The 21266-nt window shown below is 44.4% G+C and overlaps 1 protein-coding gene across 8 annotated transcripts in view; it reads left to right on the top strand.

Moving 5' to 3' along the window:
* Positions 1-21266, top strand: part of MTHFD1L (methylenetetrahydrofolate dehydrogenase (NADP+ dependent) 1 like) — a 233814-nt gene that overhangs the window by 163599 nt on the left and 48949 nt on the right. For all 8 annotated transcript variants that reach the window (XR_003119016.1, XM_025382470.1, XM_025382469.1 and 5 more), the window contains exons 25-26: positions 4788-4895; positions 7593-7745. Coding sequence is in view for 7 of the 8 variants with exons in the window: in XM_025382470.1 (XP_025238255.1) it covers positions 4788-4895; positions 7593-7745 (261 nt within the window). In the remaining variant the exon portion in view is untranslated. The remainder of the gene's footprint in view (positions 1-4787; positions 4896-7592; positions 7746-21266) is intronic.

The following is a 21266-nucleotide window of genomic DNA, read 5'->3' as shown; positions in this document are numbered from 1 at the left end:
GTATCAAAAAAGAAAATTTTAAATAACAAATCGGCCACCCACTTGCATTAATTTATTCACTAGTCATTCATTTGCTATTACTTTGCTCCCATGTGAGTTTTTTAAATTATTATCTTAACAGAAAAATCACACTCTTTATTTTTGAATTATGATCTAGAGTTCAGTAAAGAATGCATTTTTCTGTTCATTAAATGTGTTATGAGTAACAGTATCTTGTTTTGCTGTACTTCCAAGCAAAATGTAATTCTTTCAGTCCTCCCTACCATTCTCACTCCATAATAACATTACTTAAGATTTGTATAGCATGACATTTGCAACGTGCTTGCGTTTTACACTGATTCAATGTGTGCAGTACAGTGATGTATACTGAAGTATTCACATCCTCATCTTAGAAATGAGGAAACAAATTCAGGGAGGTTATATGATTTAACCACACATAAGGAGAGGCTGCATTCTCTCTGAGCCCTCCTACCTCACATAGCCACCAAGCTCCTTTGTGCAGATCCCATGGAGGGTTGGAGTGGCCGCACTGAGGTAGGTGCAGGCCACAGACTGCATGCAACAGGAACATCGCCTGCTTCCCAGAACTGCTGTTCTACTGCCTGGGGAGCACACCCTTCTGAGAGCTGACTTCTGACAAAGCATGGTCCTTGGGCTTGCCTTGTGTCTTCTTTCCTGCAAGAAGTATCTTCCAGCGTCCCACCAACTTTTATTTCTTAAAAAGGTTGCTCCTTGCCAGGCATTGGTTGACCAGCGGAGGAGCTCATGTTAGTTTCAGTACAATGTTGGCAGCAAGCCCTTGAGTGCCCAGCAACACAGGTTGTTCATGATCTAAGATTCATGGAAAACGTCTTCTCTGCTGTTACCTGCAGCACATCAACACCTGAATTTTCTTATCAGCTTGTGTGACTGTTGAACCACATGGAACCCAAGCTTAGTCAATAGGAAATATAGAAATATTCATTTGTTCAACTGTATATTGAGGGCCTTGTATATATTCCAGGGGCTGCCTCTAGGTACGTAAGAGATGGTCTCAAGCCTTAAAGAGTTTATAGCCATTCTTCATTCTTCAGCTAATATGAACATTGAATCTTTTACATTAGAAGTTGCCTATGCAGAGTACACCTATAATCCCAGCAACCTGGGAGGTCAATGTGGGAAAATTGCTTGAGGCCGGGAGTTTGAGACCAGCCTGGGCAATATGGTGAGACCCCATCTCTACCAAAAATAAATTTTAGAAAAAGTTACCCTTACATTTCTCTCTCTAATCCAGCCTCAACTTTGCACTTAGGCAGTAACTCTTTGTACAACATTCCTGGCACCATATTCAGCTTTTATAGAACCCTCCAGGCAAGGACAGGTCACTGCTAAGTGAGAGAGCTCTGGTTATTATATTCTTCCTTAAACACTGCACTCAAAACAACTACTTCCTTCTAACGTTGGTCCCTTGGTTCACATTCTGCCCTCCTTTCGATTTTTCATATGGCATGGTTTACAAAAGGCCCCTTGCCCTCCAAGAGATTTCGGCGTCAGTGTGGTGCTGCTGAGTCTGTGTGACTGTTCACACACTCGGGCTCCACTCACACACCCCAAGATTGCATGAGCTTTTGCTGGCAGCCCCTCACAGTCAGGCCCCAGTGAACCCCTGTCCTCTGAAGCTGCGGGTAGGAGCGCCTCAAGGGCATCTAGATGTCAAAGAAGAGGATGCTCACATGTGCCTAAGGGTCATCCATGAAGGCTTCGTGGAGGAGGTGGCCTTTGGGATAGATCTTAGAAAGCTCAGAGAGTTTTAACAAAGGTTGGTCTTTGAAGATTACTAATCTTTTGACTTTATAAATATTTGCATGTATCTTCTCCCAGTCTGTCTCTTATTTCTTGACCTTGTTTATAATGTCTTCTTAAAACAAGTTTTAAATTTTGCTGCAGTGAAATCTATATATCATTTCCTTTATGGGTTATTCTGTTGTTACCTCGTTTAAGAAATCCTTCTCTACTTCAGGATAATAGAGTTCCCACTGTTTTCTTCCAACATTTAGAGTTAGAACTTTCAAGTTTATGCCTTTGTTCCATATTGGGTTTATTTGGAGGCCTGGTATGTGGTAGGAATCTAATTTTATTTCTCTTCAGCCAAAAGTCAGATGGTAGTCAGCCTTTCTCTGTTGATTTGTGTCACCTCTATCATATGCTATCTTGCACATGCTGAGGTGTGTTTGTGGGTTCTTTCTTCTTTGCCATTGATTCATTTGTCTATACTTGTGCCAATACCCATGGAATTTATTAGCATAGTTTTGGGGTATGATTGATAGCTAGTAGAAGAGTCCTGTTTCTTTGTTCTTCCGGTTTTGTTTATTTTTAAAGTTATCTGACTATGTATGCCAGTTATCTGACTATTTATGCCATTACCCTGTGTTAGTTCACTCTCAAGTTACTATAAAGGAATCCCTGAGACTGTTTAATGGATAAAGAAAAGTCATTTATTTTGGCTTATGGTTCTGAAGGCTGTACAAGCATGGCACCAACATCTGCTGGGCTTCTGGTGAGGGCCTCAGGAAGCTTCCACTCAGGGCAGAAGGCAAAGGGGGAGCCAGTGCATCACATGGCAAGAGCGGGAGCAAGAGAGGGGGTGGGAGGTGCTAACAAGCAGATCTCTCGAGAACTCAGAGTGAGAACTCACTCATTATCATGAGGACAGCACCAAGCCATTCATGAAGGATCCGCCCCCATGATCCAAACACCTCCCACCGGGCCCCACCTCCAACACTGAGGATTACATTTCACCGTGAGATTTGGAGGGACCAACATCCAAACCACATCAACCCTTTATTGTAAGTTTTAGAACTAATAGGCCAAGTAACCACAAATGAGCTTGGGATTTTTATTGGACTTGCATCGAACTGAGTAAGTTTCAGAGAAGTGACGTCTGTACAGTATTAAGTCTCCTCATCCACGAGCAAACTATTTTTCTCCATTGACTCAGACTCTTTTTATGTCCCTCAGTGAAAGGTTATAAGGCTTGCACCTTCATTTCTTTTTATTTGTTAGAACATTCAATATTTAAGTTCCAGACCACAGAACACCTCTACAGTAATAAAAACTGTAGTAATGAAAAACAGGTTTTAAAGCAGTTTTGGGTGCTATCAGGGTTGGGAGGGGAAGAGTGCTGGCTTTTATTTATTTTCTCTTGGGTAACTCTTGTATCAACAGTATTTCATACAAATATGACATTTGCTGTTGTCAAGCGAAGTCCTTGAGGCATACCACAGGAGACTTCCCCTTGGTTCACATCTGTTCCATCAGCATTTGGTTCAGCAGTTGTTCACCAAACAGTAAATCCACTAATTGCATCATGCATATGCTTTTTTTTTTTTTTTTTGAGACAGAGTTTTGCTCTGTCACCCAGGCCTGAAGTGCAGTGGCGTGATCTCGGCTCACTGCAACCTCCACCTCCCAGAGTCAAGCGATTCTCCTGCCTCAGCCTCCTGAGTAGCTGGGATTAGAGACATGAGCTGCCACACCCAGCTGATTTTTGTATTTTCAGCAGAGACGGGGTTTCACCGTGTTGGCCACACTGATCTTGAACGCCTGACCTCTAGTGATCCACCCACCTCAGCCTCCCAAAGTGCTGGGATTACGGGTGTGAGCCACCACACCTGGCCACATATGAATTTTTACCCACAGAAAGATTGTGGATAATTTTGCCAAATGTGTTTCTTAAATTTAGAATTACTTTATCTGTAGAAGATTCCTTTCCTAATGAATCATTCTTGTTTCTGAAGATCCCTTGCTGTATGCTACCAGTAGTCTGTGTCCAGGTCTTCAGTCTAACATTATGGAAATCATCTCCCCCAACACACTTTTGCCTGTATCTAGTCTTCTCACGTTTCTTCCATGCCACATGATTTCTCATAATTTGCTAAAGTGACAGTGGGTTCAACCTCTGATTTTCCAATATAGTGTTTGATCACATCAGCATTTATGTTAAAATCTCAATCCATTACTGCTCACGAAAAAATACTAGTTTTTAGTATTGCTACTTTTTCTGTAGCAATACTGTGAACCCGTATTCGGACCCACTTGAAAACTGGCACTCACAATTTCGTTGGGAGGCTCCAGTCCTGACATATATGATTATGTAAAAATTATAGTAAACAGGCCAGGCGTGATGGCTTATGCCTGTAATCCCAGTACTTTGGGAGGCCAAGGTGGGCAGGTTGCTTGAGTCCAGGAGTTCAAGACCAGCCTGGGCAACATGGTGAAACCCAGTCTCTACAAACAAATGCAAAAAAAAAAAAAAAGACAACAAAATTAGCTTGGAGTCATGGTGCATCCCTGTAGTCCCAGATACTCAGGAGGCTGAGATGGGAGGATCACTTGAGCCTGGGAGGTTGAGGCTGCAGTGAGCTGAGATTGTGCCACTGCACTCCAGCCTAGGCGACAGAGTGATACTGTCTAAATAAAAAAAAGAAAGAAAGAAAAATTATAGTAAACTACATTTTTTTAAATGCGACAATGGATAAAAATGGTTACAACTAGATAAGCTGCCTGTAAATTGCCTGAACACCTAAGGTTTATTTGCTAGTTGACATCTGATCTATTTCTGACACTGAAAATTTCATTGTTTTAGGATGCTAAAAGGGAAAAAGAGCGTTTGCTAGGAATCCTGTAGTTGCTGAGGGGGTACCCTGATAGGGAATTTTAAGCAATTACAGAAAATCTCACTAAACTTTAAAAAAAATCTTTAACCAGATTAAACTTATACGATTTTGTTATAATTTGTGTTTCTCCAGCTTCCAGTTGTGGACAAGATAAGAACCATTGCCCAGGCTGTCTATGGAGCCAAAGATATTGAACTCTCTCCTGAGGCACAAACCAAAATAGATCGTTACACTAAACAGGTAAAAGTTGTACTTTTAGGGGAAAAGAAAAAATCCACCGTCGGCTCTCAGAATACTCAACTTGACTTGAGTATTTGTACTTGTCTCACTAGCTACCCTTTGCTTAATCTATTTTATGGTTAACAAAGATGAAAGTAATATCCTCGGGATATTACTTTCGGATATATTAGACTATATTTAGAACTTTATGGTGAGAAATACATCCTCTGATCCACGCATCATTTACTTCTGTGACTATAAATGTGTCTGATATGGGTGGTATCCCTGTTTGTAGGTGATGTGTGATCTTTCATGCCTCCCACTCAGCCCAGAACGTTGAAACTATCCTTTGGAGTATAGCTGCGGAGTCAGATTTAGATGAATTGCAATGCTTCCTCTTCCTTGCAGGCCTCTTACTACCTTAAAAATGCTAGCATGGGCCGGGCGCGGTGGCTCAAGCCTGTAATCCCAGCACTTTGGGAGGCCGAGGCGGGTGGATCATGAGGTCAGGAGATCGAGACCATCCTGGCTAATATGGTGAAACCCCGTCTCTAAAAATACAAAAAACTAGCCGGGCGTGGTGGCGGGCGCCTGTAGTCCCAGCTACTCGGGAGGCTGAGGCAGGAGAATGGCGTGAACCTGGGAGGCGGAGCTTGCAGTGAGCCCAGATCGCGCCACTGCACTCCAGCCTGGGTGACACAGCGCGAGACTCCGTCTCAAAAAAAAAAAAAAAAAATGCTAGCATGGTGCCGGGGTAGGCAGATAGGAGTGCACCCTATAAAGATGGGAATATTTGGTGTTCTTCTTACATAAGCGGTTCACTGGCTTTTTACTGAGCTTGTCCACTGAGGTTGAAGGCTCCATCATCTTCTGCCTCTAGCCACTGACAAAGGCAAGTAGGCAAGCAGCTGGGAAGGTGGCTGTGATCTGACAGCATGCATCACCATCTAGTCCAGTGACAGTCATGATCAATCAACTCCATTCCAGGAAGCTCAGCCACCTTCCCCAAAAGGACCATATGCCTCGAGTGTCCCTCCTACTTTGGCGTAACCAGATAGATAGAAGTCAGAACACTTTAAGAGCCTGCTGGCTAAAGAGCTTCGTGATGGGTAGTGTGTTGACCTTTTCTTTAAAACAAATCTCCAACTCCTTATTCTTTTTTGTAAACCCATTTGAAATTTTGTTAAATGCTACCATTGCCAGCCAGGGTATTTATTCTCCTAGGTTTGGTAAAATAGTCAGCAACTCAGAAAGTTCTCACTTCGGAGAATTTTCCCTGTATGTTCTTGGCTTATCCTTTACAAAAAGGATTTCCAAGCACTGCTCTGTGCACAGGCATTGTGGTGAAATTTTCATTCATGTGCAATAAGCCAAGTAAAGTAAGGCCATTCTCATGAGGTTGGTTTGGTTTTTTTTCTTCCCATGAGTTTTTAATACTGATATTTAAGGCTATCATTTATTCTCATATTAAGTCTTTTCTCCTTTCAGTGTCACAATGTCATTTCTTTTATGAAGTAATCTGGTGACAGTTTATGGCATATTGGTTGGTTTTTGTTTGTGTCTTTTTAATATGCCTACTGACAAAATTTTTACATTAGCAAACCTCTATTAGTTCATAGAAATTACTTCAATATTTAATCATGTCTGAAATTCAAAATTCTGGCACCATTTCTGAAAGGCAGTTGTGATTGTTGCCCAGCAAAATTCTTATCAGTATAGAAGAGTGGAGATTTCAAAAAGAAAATGGCCCCAAGCCCACGTCCTCCCTGAGTTGATAAGACTCTAAGATCTTCCAAATAGTTTTAGGCTAAGTCTTATGAAAATTTCACTAAAGATTTCTTTCTCTGTATCTCTGTCTATCAAGGAAACATTGCTTAAAAGTTGTGTCAACCGGGCACGGTGCTCACACCTGTAATCCCGGCACTTTGGGAGGCCAGTGCAGGAGGGTCAGTTGAAGCCAGGAGTTTGAGACCACTCTGGGCAACATAGCAAAATCTCCATCTCTATTTTTATTTTTTTTTAAAGTTAGTGTCAAGTATGTGGTTGCAATGAATTAGCAAAGCCTCTAAAGGAACACTATGTGCCATTTAATCAGAACCAGGCTTCGAGGACACTGTCCTTTTTGTGAGACACCACATGTGACTTCCTGCTCTTTCACCTTTGAGACTCTGGGTCAGACATAGACTTTGGTCCTTAAAAACAAGAAGCTTAAATAGTGACCTCATCTTAGTTCTTATAATGTAATCGCAGATCAAATAGCCATGATTCATAAACCAACACAAAGGGGCCCTTTGCTTCCTGGCCGACTCCAAAATGAGTGAACAACATGACTAACAGCCTCGTTGAGGAGCCTTTCTCCAGACTACCTTGCTGGGTCCCGGATATTAATAGTCCTGGAAAGTGGTTTCTACAGCCGCTGCTTTGCCTGAAAATAGCCGTGCTTTCCCCAAACATGCACATAACACTGCCTTCTCTTAAAGAGAACCTCTGAAATAAACAACAGTCACCCTTGTCCTGCTAAACAGTGATCCCATGGGGATGAGTTTTTATCCTCACCTTCTTGCTTCTTCAATGAACAAGTAGTAACCGGCAGCTCCTGCATGTGCCTCAATCTGAGCCGGCATACCATTGCTGGCCGAGACCGTATAAAGTGCAAACAGAAAAACACAGGAAACTAACATCTGTATCAGTGAACACATTTTCTTTCCTTTCTTACAGGGTTTTGGAAATTTGCCCATCTGCATGGCAAAGACCCACCTTTCTCTGTCTCATGAACCTGACAAAAAAGGTGTGCCGAGGGACTTCATCTTACCTATCAGTGATGTCCGGGCCAGCATAGGCGCTGGGTTCATTTACCCTTTGGTCGGAACGGTGAGTGAGTCACATTTTCCAAAAACCCGCCCCATTCTGCACTGCCGTGGTGCCTCAAATCATTATGCTCCACCCACTCTTTAAAAATCATGGATGAGGGAGAATTAGGGAGTAATTAATAGTACAGTATTCGCTATTTTTCCAAACACTCTGTCTCACCTACCTTTGCCATTGTGGTTTGGGTTTTTCTTTTTTTAGATCATGTGCTCAGGATCTTTAGAGTCATAATACTAATTTCCTTCCTAAGGCAAGTATGAACATAACTTGGGAGAATTCAGCCTGTTATTTAAACGGTAGAATGGCTTAGGACAGTGGTTGTCAACCTTTATCACACATAGCACCCAAAATGATGTACCACAGTGGCGTTTACTGTTCACACCAGACAGGATCTGCCCAGTCACCCCAAGGGCTGAGGAAAGAGTCCTCTCGCTCTCCCACTTCCCCAGCACATCAGGTGGGAAGCTCTGGCTTAGGAAATCAGTGAATCACATGAGTTCTCATTTTTGATGTTGTTGTGATGGGATTTCGTTGCTATTGGATGATTATGCTGTTATTTTGTGTTATCTATGGGGGTAAAGGAGATGAGCAGAGAAATAAAAGCTTATCGAAGTGCTTAAAATCTATGAAGATGGGCTTCATTTGGTACAACTACACAGTGATAACCTTCCGTTGCTACCATCTGTGGCCTAAATTCAACTTCTTGTCTTTGGGAGTGTTCCTGAATTTGATTTAGAACAAAAAAGAATTCTTACAACCTGGCAGATCCCATGGTAAGCAAAGAAAAAAATATTCTAACCCATCATTATCATCATCATTATTGCAAAGTGATCTGAGCTTAAACAGCATACATTATAATAATTTTTTATAATAAACCATGTGGCTTTATTGTGCAAACAAGCAATAGGTCGACAAAAAGTGCAGATTCTTACCTTGATATTTACATACTTCATCTAATACTGGACACAATGTTTTTTCAATCAGCATTTTTTGAATTCTTCCTGCATGTGAGGCACAGAGATTTTAAGATGAGCAGGTGTGAGATGCATAGGTTTGAACAGCACAGAGGTGCCTGGAGAGCACTGCGTTGGCATTCTGAATGCCCTCAGAGCGCATGGGGTAACAGCTCATTATGCCTGGGGCAGAATTTACCCGGGATGTGGAAGGAGAAGGGATTCTTCAAAAAGGGCTCAATCTCTGAACTGGCAAAACAGTGAGTTTTGACTCAAAGGCACCAGAGTACTAATACATGACATCCTCTCTTGGGGTGGTCCAGTGTGGCTGGAGTTGGATGAGGTGGGAAGGCTGGGGATGGGAATGGGAATGGAAATAGGATTGGGATAGCAGGACAGAGCCACATGGCCAAAGATCTTGAAGACCATCTCATGGAACTTGAATCTGATCTCGTACACACTGGGGAGCCACGGTAGGATGGGGTTTTTTTGGTTTATTTCTTGGTTTTTTGTTTTTTTGTTTTTAAATGAGGAGGAGAAGAATGTGGTCTGATGTTTTATTTTAGAAAAATAGCTCTGGCAGCAATGTGGAGAACGTTTAGTGAAAAGAGAACCCGGCCCAGAGAGGTGGGTTAATTCAGCTGGGGCCAGAGGCAATCAAGGTCCGTACTTCGGCCACAGAAGTAGATACGGAGAGTGCGGATGAATTGCAGACGTACTCTAAAAGTATCCTCCTACCGTGGGGACCGGGGGAAGGGACTGTTCTAGCTTGGTGACTCTGGCTGGTGATGCCATCGGTCATGGAAAGGACACAGGAGGAGGCAGATTTGCAGGGCCAGAAATGAGCCTGGCTTGGGTAGAGAGAGCTTGGAGGGTTAACGGGATCTAAGGAACAATCTGTGCCTCCACTGGAAATACAGACACAGCGCTCCAAAGAAAGGGGCAGGAACGTCACCCTGGTGGGTTTAAGGATATCGGTGAAGGCAGTCGTTAAACAGGAGAGACACAGGGATAGCTAGAAATCAGTGAGAAGAGAGCAAAGGAAGACATCCCTGAAACACCCATGTTAACACAGTCGACTCCTAGCAGCGGTGCCTTCCAGGAGGTGGGAAGGAAGGAGCAGCAACATGGCAGAGAACGTCCAGAAAAATCCCACAGACACCGCTCGCAGCAGTGTTGACACAGGGAGAAGGGTCCAGATGAAATGGGTTCTGAATGACATTTTCAGGTCTACAGTTCAGATCAGTGGTTGCCAGGAGTTGGGGGAGGGGAAGTGTTTGACTGCGGAGGGGCAGGAGGGAATTTTTGGGATAATGGAAATACCCTATGTTTTGACGTGGTAGTGAGTCCATGGCTATATACATGCTTCCAGACTCACAGACCTATACACGTGTGATGCCCAGGCTGGACTCAAACTCCTGGGCTCAAGCAATCTTCCCACCTCAGCTTCCCAAGTATCTGTGACGACAGGCTCATGCCACTGTGCCGGGCCTGTGTATAATTTAATTATACCTCAGTTAACAAAAATCAGCACTGAAGAGCTTGCTTTATATTCCTTAGAATGGCCTCAGTTGGCCGGGCGCGGTGGCTCATGCCTATAATCCCAGGACTTTGGGAGGCCGAGGCGGGCGGATCACGAGGCAGGCGAATCACGAGGTCAGGAGTTCGAGACCTGCTTGGCCAAAATGGTGAAACCCCATCTCTACTACAAATACAAAAATTAGCTGGGTGTGGTGGCTGGCGCCTATAATCCCAGCTACTTGGGAGGCTGAGGCAGGAAAATCACTTGAACCCAGGAGGCAGAGGTTGTAGTAAGCCGAGATCACGCCACTGAATTTCAGCCTGGGCAACAGAGCAACACTCCCATCTCTCAATAAATACATATATACATACATACATACATACATATATAGAATGGCCTCAGTGATGGCCACTTTACTCCTGAGCTTTAGTTGGTGAAGGCCTTGGCTTAGGGATAAGAGGGGGTGGCTGGACAGTGCAGGCCCAGAGAGACCGTACCATCAGGGGAGGTGAGAGGTGACGGAGGTGCCCAAACAGAACATGAAATGGTAGAGTAGCTGAGAAGGTTAGCTGCGATCACGATCTGCCCTGTCCTACCCTCTGCAGACTCTAAACCCCGCAGTAGTTCATCCAACAAATTCACTCAGCCAGTGCTGCATAAGGCACTCAGCTTGGGGCTACAGGGAGCCCCAACCTAAAGAAGCTTTCTCTGCTTCAGGCAATTTACAGCTGGTAGACGCAGATAGAAGTGAATTAGCAAAGAAAATAGTTTGATATAAAAATTGTGCATTTAACTGAAACCTGAATTCACTTCTGAGCATTTAATAGCCATTAAATAAAAACCAGGGCCCGCATAGTGGCTCACATTTATAATCTGAGCACTTTTGGAAGCCAAGGTAGAAGGATTGCCTCAGGCCAGGAGTTCGAGACCAGGCTGGGCAACATAGGCAGACTTCGTCTCTACTTAAACAAAAATTAGCCAGGAGTCATGGCAGGCATCTGGAGCGCCAGCTACTCAGGAGGCTGAAGTGGGAGGATTACTTGAGCCCAGGAGTTTGAGGCAATAGTGAGCTATGATGATACCGTTGCACTCCTGCCTGGGAGATAGAGTGAGACTTCCGTCTCTTAAAAAAATGAAATAAAATAATAAAAACCACAATATAATTTAAAATCTTTGGAGTCACTAAACAAACATACAATATGAATCTCCTCCCACTTCAGCTAACACCACCATATCCAACATCAGGTAACGACCGAAGTCGTTCTGGAAAATCAGAATCTGTTGCCATGGCTCATGCCTGGACACCAGGCTGTCCGCTCCTGACGTCACTCTTTGACTTATGACTTGTTAGAAAATGAATGTGTGGAATGGCCCTGGAGGAGCTGCTGCAGCTCCCTGGGTTTCCTGAAGTGAGCCCTCTGTGTCATTATCTGGTCTTCTCAGCCCTCAGCCGAGTTCCTCCTGTGACCACACGCGGGGTCGCGGTGAGCGTCAGTGCATAGTGATGAAATCTGGAACAATCGGGTGTGGGGCATGAGGAAGGGAGTGGTGCCTGACTACAGAAGTTCCTGGAGGTCAGGAAACTGTCACTGGAGGCGGTGGCCCTAGAGGGCTGCTTTCTATGACAGAGCAGGAAGCTGCATGTGTACTGGGACACACGCACCAGAGGGGCCAGGATCTCCTAATAAGGGCTGGTATTTACTTTTACTTGACCCCATTCTGGGCCTTGCCACAGTCTGCTGAAATGCCTTGAACATTCATCACCCGTGTGGGAGACAGGATAGTAATTTCCTGCTGAGATGACTGAGGAGATGGAGAATGGGGACACCAGGGGGACTGGCTCCTGCAGGTGGGAAAATTCTAGCAAAATGAATCACTCATCTGCTTAGTCACCCAGTGTGGGCTTATTAGAGTGCTGCTGAAATACATATTCATCTATCCACTCCAGAAAGATAGTCCAAACTGAGACCTCAAGATCAGAAAGGCTCCCATTCTCCTGCAGGGTTCATTCATTTACTCAGTGAATTATTAAATGCCTACGGCGCACAGGGCCATCAGCCCTGTGGCTGTGAGAAAGATTCATCCCTTCCCTCACAGGCCTTATGATAGACTCCAGTAAATAAAACCATACAGGCACAGAATGTGGCGGGCTTTATAACAAAGGCAGAAAGTCCCTCTTGTTATGTCCTCAAGGGAGGCAGACAAGCTCCCCTCTGGCTCTAGTTGGAGAATCCCAACCCAAGCAAGTCCGTCCTTGAACAGTAAACATCTCCAGCATTGCTGGCTTCGGAAGACCCTGTGGTGAGATGCTGGAGCTTTTTTCCCCTCCAGATTTTGCTTTCTAAATATTTACTTTTACTTTCCATGTTCCCTTGTGGGCCAGATTTTTTTTCCTACCATTGAATTGTTTCATCATGTTCTATTTAATTATTGCTTTAATTGACATTGGTGACCACAAATAGTAATAAATACTATTAACTGGTGTAACAGCTTCACTAGTCTATTTCACTTCCCCATGCTGTTGTAACTGAAGCACCCAGCACAAGCATTCCCAGCTCGTGGACATCTAAGACCTTTGCGCTCATTCTTACGTGCATTGCTAGCGTTTTCCATATTCCTTTATGGTAGCCAATTTTTCCTTCCTAAAATAACTTTCTTCATTCCTAGTAAGCTTCGTATGTATTTTATGTATTCTTCCCTCTTTTTTATGACATTATATGTATTATTGGAAGCTAGGAAATAATACAAGATTCTTGACCGACATAGTACCACTTAGTACATCTTTTTGTAAGAAATAGTTTTTCTAATACAAATCTTCGATATGGGAAGAAACAAGCAAGTTGTTTTTTGAGGTTTTCCAACCCTATATTCTGCTACAAATTACCCTGTTGTGGTATGCTTCCAAAATTCTTCCAAGGCTTATGGTTTGTAGTGTTCAATAAACCTAATAGTTTATAAAACTTCTCAAAAAATAATCGCATGCCAAAAATAATTTAGTAGTAGGTGGTCTTTGTCTTGTGGTCACGTTGTTTTCATATTGTCTTTAAGTTTGTATAATTTACAAGGGCTGTTTAATCAGTTGGCATAAATTTCATGACAAAAATACTAATATGTAAGCAAAGTATATGAAATGATATTATTGAGAAGTAAATTACATTCCATATAGAAAACGACTAGAAAGACACCACCAAAACCTTAAATTAGACAGTGATATTATGAGTAGCTTTTTTTCTTCTCTTTTTCCGTATAGATCAAATTACTACATTGGGCGTCTATCACTTTTATAACATGAAAATGCAGTAAATAGGGCGATGATAAACTGCAAGTGCTTGGGGAGAATGTATAACTCAGGCTGTGGCAAGAGAGTGAGAACACACACGCAGCCTGTGGGAGTGGGCTCCGTGCCATCACCTGGCCGGTCCTGGCTGTCTTGCTGTGTTTTTGCACCTCAAAAGTTGGGACAGTGAAGAAAGGCCATAAGAGCTAGAACATTTCTATAAGAAGTGTATTCAGTATGGTTTGTCTAGCTCTGACTAATGTGTGCAAACCCCAAGATTTCACTAAGCAAATGCAAGATCATTTTTCCCTGTTAATTTGTTCCTGGGCCCTTCTTGCTTACTGTGTTGGGGGTTGGAGAGGGGGTGAGTGACTTCTTTCGTCTCACGGTGTTTTCTCTCTTTTTTTTTTTTTTTTTTTTTTGAGACAGAGTATTGCTGTGTCACCCAGGCTGGAGTGCAGTAGCATGATCTCAGCTCACTGCCACCTCCATCTTCCAGGTTCAAGTGATACTCCTGCCTCGGCCTCCCAAGTAGCTGGGACTACAGGTGCACGCCACCACATCTGGCTCATTTTTTGCATTTTTCATAGAGACTGGGGTCTCACCATGTTGGCCAGGCTGGTCTCAAACTCCTCACCTCAAGTGAGCCACCACACCCGACCGGTCTTTCACAGTGTTTTTTAAAACAACAGCTGGCCTGGAGAGGTGTCCAACCAAGTTGGAATTCATAGCAGATATCCATTTGAAGTTAATTTTTGGTGTATTTGACTGTTTTCCATTGGCTTCACATTGAGGCAGTGAGAGAGACTTGAAGAACTTAGAATATGAACCCTTTTGTACTGGCAAACATGGGACACAGAGGCATGTCTTGACAGCTATTTATGACAACACTCTGGGCTGGAATATAGGAGTTAGTCAACCTGGCCGGTTTTGTAAATTAGATAGCCAGGCCACCCTCAGAGTCAGTCTGAGGGTTTAGTGGGAAGTCTGAATAAAAAGAGAAGTTAAACTTTTAAGAAAAGGGTCAAGCTTTAAAACTGGAATTGGCTTTTCAAATTTAATAAGTAAAAAGAAACCCCAAAACTGGAATTGTAATTGTGGAGAAATACAACTGATAATATTTGGAATATCACCTACAAGGAATGAAACTATCTAGAAGCATTTACATGGTAGTCAGTGCCATGTAGGGCATCTCTGGGGGCAGGGTGGCTCCTGGCACTGTAGAGAAAGACCATTGGTGCTTCCGTCTCCCAGTCGGAGGAGAGAGGTCCACTGTGGAGGTCCCAGCAGCTTAGGGCCTGCCCCTATGTGGTTACCTCTGCGCGGTTTCCTTCCCTCTGTCTTCCTGTAACTCCTTCACTTTGGCCCCTGTGCCCTTTATGGGCAGAGGGTGACAGGAGTCACTGCATGGGTACATTCTCTTTTTTTTTTTTTTTTTTTTTTTTGAGACGGAGTCTCACTGTGTCACCTGGGCTGGAGTGCAATGGTGCGATCTCAGCTCACTGCAAACTCCATCTCCCGGGTTCAAGCGATTCTCCTGCCTCAGCCTCCCAAGCAGCTGGGATTACAGGAGCGCGCCACTACGCCCAGCTAATTGTTTGTGTTTTTAGTAGAGACGGGGTTTCACCATGTTGTTCAGGCTGGTCTCAAACTCCCGACCTCATGGTTCACCCGCCTCGGCCTCCCAAAGTGCTGGGATTACAGGCGTGAGCCACCGCGCCCGGCCAAGTACATGCTTTTTTTCCTCCTGTGGGGATTGGCCTGGGCTGTACCTGTCTCATGGTGGAAGCCTGCCCAGGGACCAGGCCCTAGAAGACCAGCGGGTTATTTAACTGGATTGGCCTTTGTCCCCACTCCCTGTGACCCGGTCCTGCCACATCTTTACCCAGGTGCACCACTGACATCATCGCTCGGCTGGACTCGGGAAAGCAGGAAACTGCGGGAGCGTGTTTGGGGCATCAGTGATGTCACCCGCTACGAATGCCGGGTGGGGTTACTGGACTGAGGGCCATGAGAAAAGCAAGCTGTGGCCCCGCCCCGTGGACTCACTGCCATTCTGTTCTTTCTCACGTTTCAGTTCAGCTCGCTTTGTTTTCCGTCCCCCTCCCTCTGCTGTAAAAGTATGTACTGAGTGTTTTGTTTCCTGCTGGATCTGATTCAGGTCGGTGATGAAGTTCTTTGCAAGCCCAGTGGGGAGGTGTTTCCTCCCCTTTGTACCGACCCTACTTAGGGTTATACACTTGCTTCACTCGGTTAGGCATGGAGGAGAATTCATTCAGACCTCATAGGTTTAAATCAGATGCATGACCCTTCACATTTTCCAGAGATTTACGGCCAGTTACAGTGAGACAATTAAACATTCACCTCCGAAGCTGCCCTTGGAGATGTGTAAGCAGTAATGTAGTCTTGCGCTCCCCATGATGTGAGAGCGTGCGGAACGCCACTCCCCCCAGCAGGTCCGCCAGGACCTCCGCAGGCAGCATCTTGCCTACAAAATCACCCATCCCTTTTTCCCCCCTCATTCTCCACTTTCCCTGCTTTTCTACTCCCACACCCACAAATAAACAAAGAAACTTTGAGCTTATTTTACAAACGTCTTTGAAATGGCCCTCCTCTCTCCGATGCTCCTGGGCCCTGGTTTGGCCCCATCTGTGCAATCTGTCTTATGAGTGTGAAATAAGCCAGGTTTGGCTCGTGCTCTGCCCATGAGCTTGCCCTCCCCATGAGCCTGCCCTCCCCATCTGGCCTCACTTTATTTGTGTCCCTGTGTCCTTTGTCTCCGATCCTGGGATCCTGGTGGTTTCCTCCTCCCCGCCCAGCTTAGGTCCTTTTCCCCAGGGTTCTTCCCTATCTCTACATCAAAATTTCCTGCTCTCTCCCAAATATGCATTTCCCTGGCCCGGGCACACACTGCTTCCTCTCATCCCTGCAGCAGGCTGCCCAGTGGTGGTGTGGCCATGCCTTCTTCCACAACCCAGGGAAAGCTACATGTGTGTCTGTCCCATAGGGAAGGAGTCATCCCTGTTTTCTCAGTGTGGCGTGTTCAGGGGGAAGGAAAGTGACCGGCGTCGTTCTCAATTTCCAGAAACTGTTTATCATATTGACAAGAAGAAGAAAGCTTTGTGACTCATGAGAATGATGTTTTCCTCTCTGGTACATAAGGTTATCTAGGTCCAATCCATTTGTGTAGGGGATCTTCTCCCCTCTAGTGTGATGTACACTTATTTTTAGCACAAGTATAAAACTACTTTAAATGAAATCAGCCTCAGCCAGGGAAATATGCTGAGTAATAATGTTGCCAGGTACTATACCACTGAGTCGAGTTTGTAATTCACTGCTATTAATCCCCGTGTATTAGTTCTGACTTTTTACTCTTTGCATACATAGAAAAATGGTGTTTCTCTTCAGAGTCAAGGAGGGGAAAAAAGAAAAGATCCAAGATGCTTATAACACTTTTGTGTCCACCCCTAAAATCAGCATATTGATCTATTATGTTTTCTAGGTATTGATGAAATATTGACTCATATACTTTCATACCACTGGCAAGATAGATAGATAGATAGATAGATAGATAGATAGATAGATAGATAGATAGATAGATAGATAGATAGATAGACTGACTCATTTTTCTTCTTCCACTTTCATCTACAGCCTACTTGTTTTCTTCCCCCCATTTTTCCTTTGGATTCATAGCATAAATTGACAACAAAGATACATCTCAATTTAGAGCTTCCAAAAGATACCCATAAAAGTATCTGGTGCTCATGGAGTTTCTCTTTCTTCTGTGTCTCTTAGTTACAATTTTCTCTTATTACACTTTTCTATCCCAGCCGTGGCTAAGAGGCATATAATCAGAAGCAGCTAAGCAATGTATGCAAGGGAAATAAAATGAATGCAAACCAAGATACCGGGTTTGTAAATTAGATAGCCAGGCCACCCTCAGAGTCAGTTTGAGGGTTTAGTGGGAAGCCTGAATAAAAAGAGAAGTTAAACTTTTAAGAAAAGGATCAAGCTTTAAAACTGGAATTGGCTTTTCAAATTTAATGAGTAAAAAGAAACCCCAAAACTGGAATTGTAATTGTGGAGAAATATAACTGATAATATCTGGAATTCATGGCAGTTTACAGGCCTAACTATGTATGTATGTGTTCTTTAAATTATCTACCCGCAGATATCAGATTACAGTAAGTCCTCACTTAATGTCATTGATAGGTTCTTGGAAACTACCACTGTAAGCAAAAGGACATAATGCATATGAAACCAGTTTTCACATAGTCTAATTGATAGGAGAAAGAGTTGAGTTATGAAGCCATACAGTACCTCATTTGGCTTAAAGTCACTGTTTCCAAGAACCTATCCACAATGTTAAGTCAGGACTTACTGTAAATGAAAATATTTGCAGTAAATTGCTTTTGAGAGAATTGGTTATCACATACTCTTCTCTGGGTATCATTGAAAATTCAGAATGTTTAATTACATCAGGCTATACTCACTGGTATAAAATCAGGGAACAAGTATAAAGTAGGTGAAGGGAAATAATTTGTTGGATTAAATGATCCAATGTAGGAATTTTATTAAACCCCTAGAAGTCCCAGAAAGAAAATGTGTAACTGCACGACCAACCCCTGTAAGAATTTGCTGGGGTTTCTGCATTAAGTACGCTTCCCAGGCCATTTGTAATGAAGGTACCGTGATCTGTTAAGGAAGAGACCTACAGCTGGGAACATAAAGAGCCAATTCCATCCTGGACGTCAGTCTCCTGTTTGACTCATCCCAACCCCAAGAATATGTTGTAGAGTGTAGGACCCACGAAAGTTACCTACTGTGCTTCCCTGTAGCTTCCATCATCCAGTTCCCAGATGTATCTGTGTTTCTTCTCTGAGTGCATAGTTACTTGGGATCCCATCGTGTATTAGTCGGTTCTCACACTGCTGTAAAGAACTACCTGAGACTGGATAGTTTATAAAGAAAAGAGGTTTAATTGACTCAGTTTTACAGGCTGTACAGGAGGCGTGGCTTGGGGGGCCTCAGGAAACTTACAGTCATGTTGGAAGGCAAAGGGGAAGCAGGCACATCTTTACATGGTGGCAGGACAGAGAGAGAGTGAAGGGGCAGTGCCACACACTTTTAAACAACCAGATCTCATGAGAACTCACTATCACAAGAACAGCAAGGGGGAAATCCACCCCCTTGATCCAGTCATCTCCCACCAGGCCCCTCCTCCAACCCTGAAGATCTTAATTCATCATGAGATTTGGGTGGGGACACAGCACCAAACCATATCACGTGCCTTTCCCAGGACTGGTGTTGGAGGAATGGTGCCTTTGTCACATCTACCAGAATATACTCGCCCACCTCCAGACACTCCATTTCTCTTTCAAGCACACCTCTGCACTTGTGCCACCAGCTAAGGTTTACTGCAGTTACTTCCTTTGTGTGTCCTCTTACCTTACCTAGTTGCCTCACCCACCATCTACTGTGAATTAAGTTACCATCTCTCCCACTTTCCACCTCCAGAATAGAGACTGTATCTTCGTTCTCTTGGCCTTCTCACAATGGGAAGTCCAATGTAGAACATACCCTAGGAGCCAACTAAATGTGCTAGTGGCCTGCCAACTCTGCAGAGGGCTAGGGAATCTTCAGGGAGTCTGCTGCCAGTGGAAACTCACCAGTACTAGAATCACAAGCTCCAAAGAAGTCTAGAAAAGTACATCTTTTAAGGGGCTAATAAGAGGCTCAAGAGCCCGCAAATCATATCTGCTCTTGGCGTAGTCCTTTTGGGATCAGTGTGCTAGTCTTTCTTGTCAAACCAGTTACTGACCCGCAAGACTAAAAAACCAGGCCCAAACACATTCTATTCATGTGCTTAGATACAGACCTACAGATCAAATATCCCACTGTAAAACAAAAAATCAAACTCTTTTTCCGTTTGTACTCTCACACTCAACAACAGCACACTTCTGTGGCTGGCTGTGTGGGGGCTTTTTCTTACACACAAAACATTTCTCACAAACACCAACCGGGTGTTCCTCTTATTCAATTCAATCCTGACACTGTCTACCTAGAGATCGTGTCGGATCCCACAGATTGATAGCTCAGTCCCATGAGACCGGCCGTACTTCAGACACTAATTTCAAGTCCAGGCCACACATACTTCTGACTGCCTGGCTAAAAACCACGTTCACGGCTGGGCACGGTGGCTCACGCCTGTAATCCCAGCACTTTGGGAGACCAAGGCAGGTGCATCACTTGAGGTCAGGGGTTTGAGACCAGCCTGGCCAACATGGTGAAACCCCGTCTGTATTAAAAATACAAAAATTAGCTGGGTGTGGCAGCGGGCTCCTATAAGCCCAGCTACTAGGGAGGCTGAGGCAGGAGAATCGCTTGAACCCGGGAGGTGGAGGTTGCAGTGAATTGAGATCACGCCACTGCACTCCAGCCCGGGAGACTGAATGAGACTCTATCTCAAAAAACAAAACAAAACAGAACAAAAAAAAAAAAAACGGGTTCGCATGAGCCTCGGGTTCAATTAAGTTCCTAGCATGGCTCACAGAACTCAGAGAAATACTTATTTACAAAGGTGTTATGATATATATTGATTTTCATCCTTGGTTCCTGGCTCCTGACTCCCGTAACCCTTCTTACAGCCTTTTGTTGTAATGTTGGGGGTGTCACGCCTCAGGGGCAGGTCTCTGACCTTCCCTGCCCTCTTTCCACTGTAACGTTTCCCCCATTTCTGCTTGTGAGTCTTAAGAACCTCCCATGAGAGGGTCCCACCCTACACCTTGTGGGAAGGAATGTGGATATCATGAAGCGTCCATAAAAACCCAAGAGGACAGGGTTCAAGGGGATTCCAGACAGCCAGACACGTGGAACTTCCTGGAGGGCAGGGCACCCAGATCGCGCATGGAAGTTCTGGGTCTCTTCCCCCTATACCTCGCCCTACACACCTCTTCATATGTGTCCTTTGCAATATCTCTTTGTTGTTGTTTGTTTGTTTGAGACAGAGTCTCGATCTGTTGCCCAGGCTGGAATACAATGGCACAATCTTGGCTCACTGCTACCTCCACCTCCTGGGTTAAAGTGATTCTCCCACCTCAGCCTCCTGAGTAGCTGGGATTACAGGGTCCTGCCATCATGCCTGGCTAGTTTTTGTATTTCTGTAGAGATGGGGTTTCCCCATGTTGGGCAGGCTGGTCTCAAACTCCTGACCTCAGGTGATCTGCCCACCTCGGCCTCCCAAAGTGCTGGGATTACAGGCGTGAGCCACTGTGCCTGGCCTGCAGTATCCTTTATAACAAACTGGAAATGTTAAGCATGTGTTTCCTTTAGTTCTGTTAGCTGCTCCAGCAAATTGAACTCAAAGAGGGGAGTCCTAGGAACCCCAATTTGAAACCACTTGGTCAGAAGTTCCAGAGGCCCAGACTTGCGACTGGTATGGTGGGGGGCGCTGAGCCCTGTGGGATCTGACACTATCTCTGGGTAGACAGGGTTAGAACTAAACTGGAAACCACCTCACCTGGTGTCCACTGCTTGTGTGTGGGGAAACGCCCTACACATTTGGTCACAGAATTCTTCTGTGTGGATGACTGTTGTGGTGTGACAGAAGAGGAAAATACAGTTTGAGGAGAGCTTTTCCCAGCACCCTTATGTTTACCAGTTTATTATAAAAGACACAAATGAACATCGGATGAAGAGATGCATGGGGCGAGGTCTGTGGAGTTGGGATTCACCTCCCTGCTGGCACAAGAATGCCTTCACCAACCCAGAAA

Source organism: Theropithecus gelada, chromosome 4 (assembly GCF_003255815.1).
Source record: "Theropithecus gelada isolate Dixy chromosome 4, Tgel_1.0, whole genome shotgun sequence".
Taxonomy (NCBI): Eukaryota; Metazoa; Chordata; class Mammalia; order Primates; family Cercopithecidae; genus Theropithecus; species Theropithecus gelada.
Note: the sequence above shows the minus strand (reverse complement) of the source record. Positions and strands in the feature narration are given on the sequence as shown.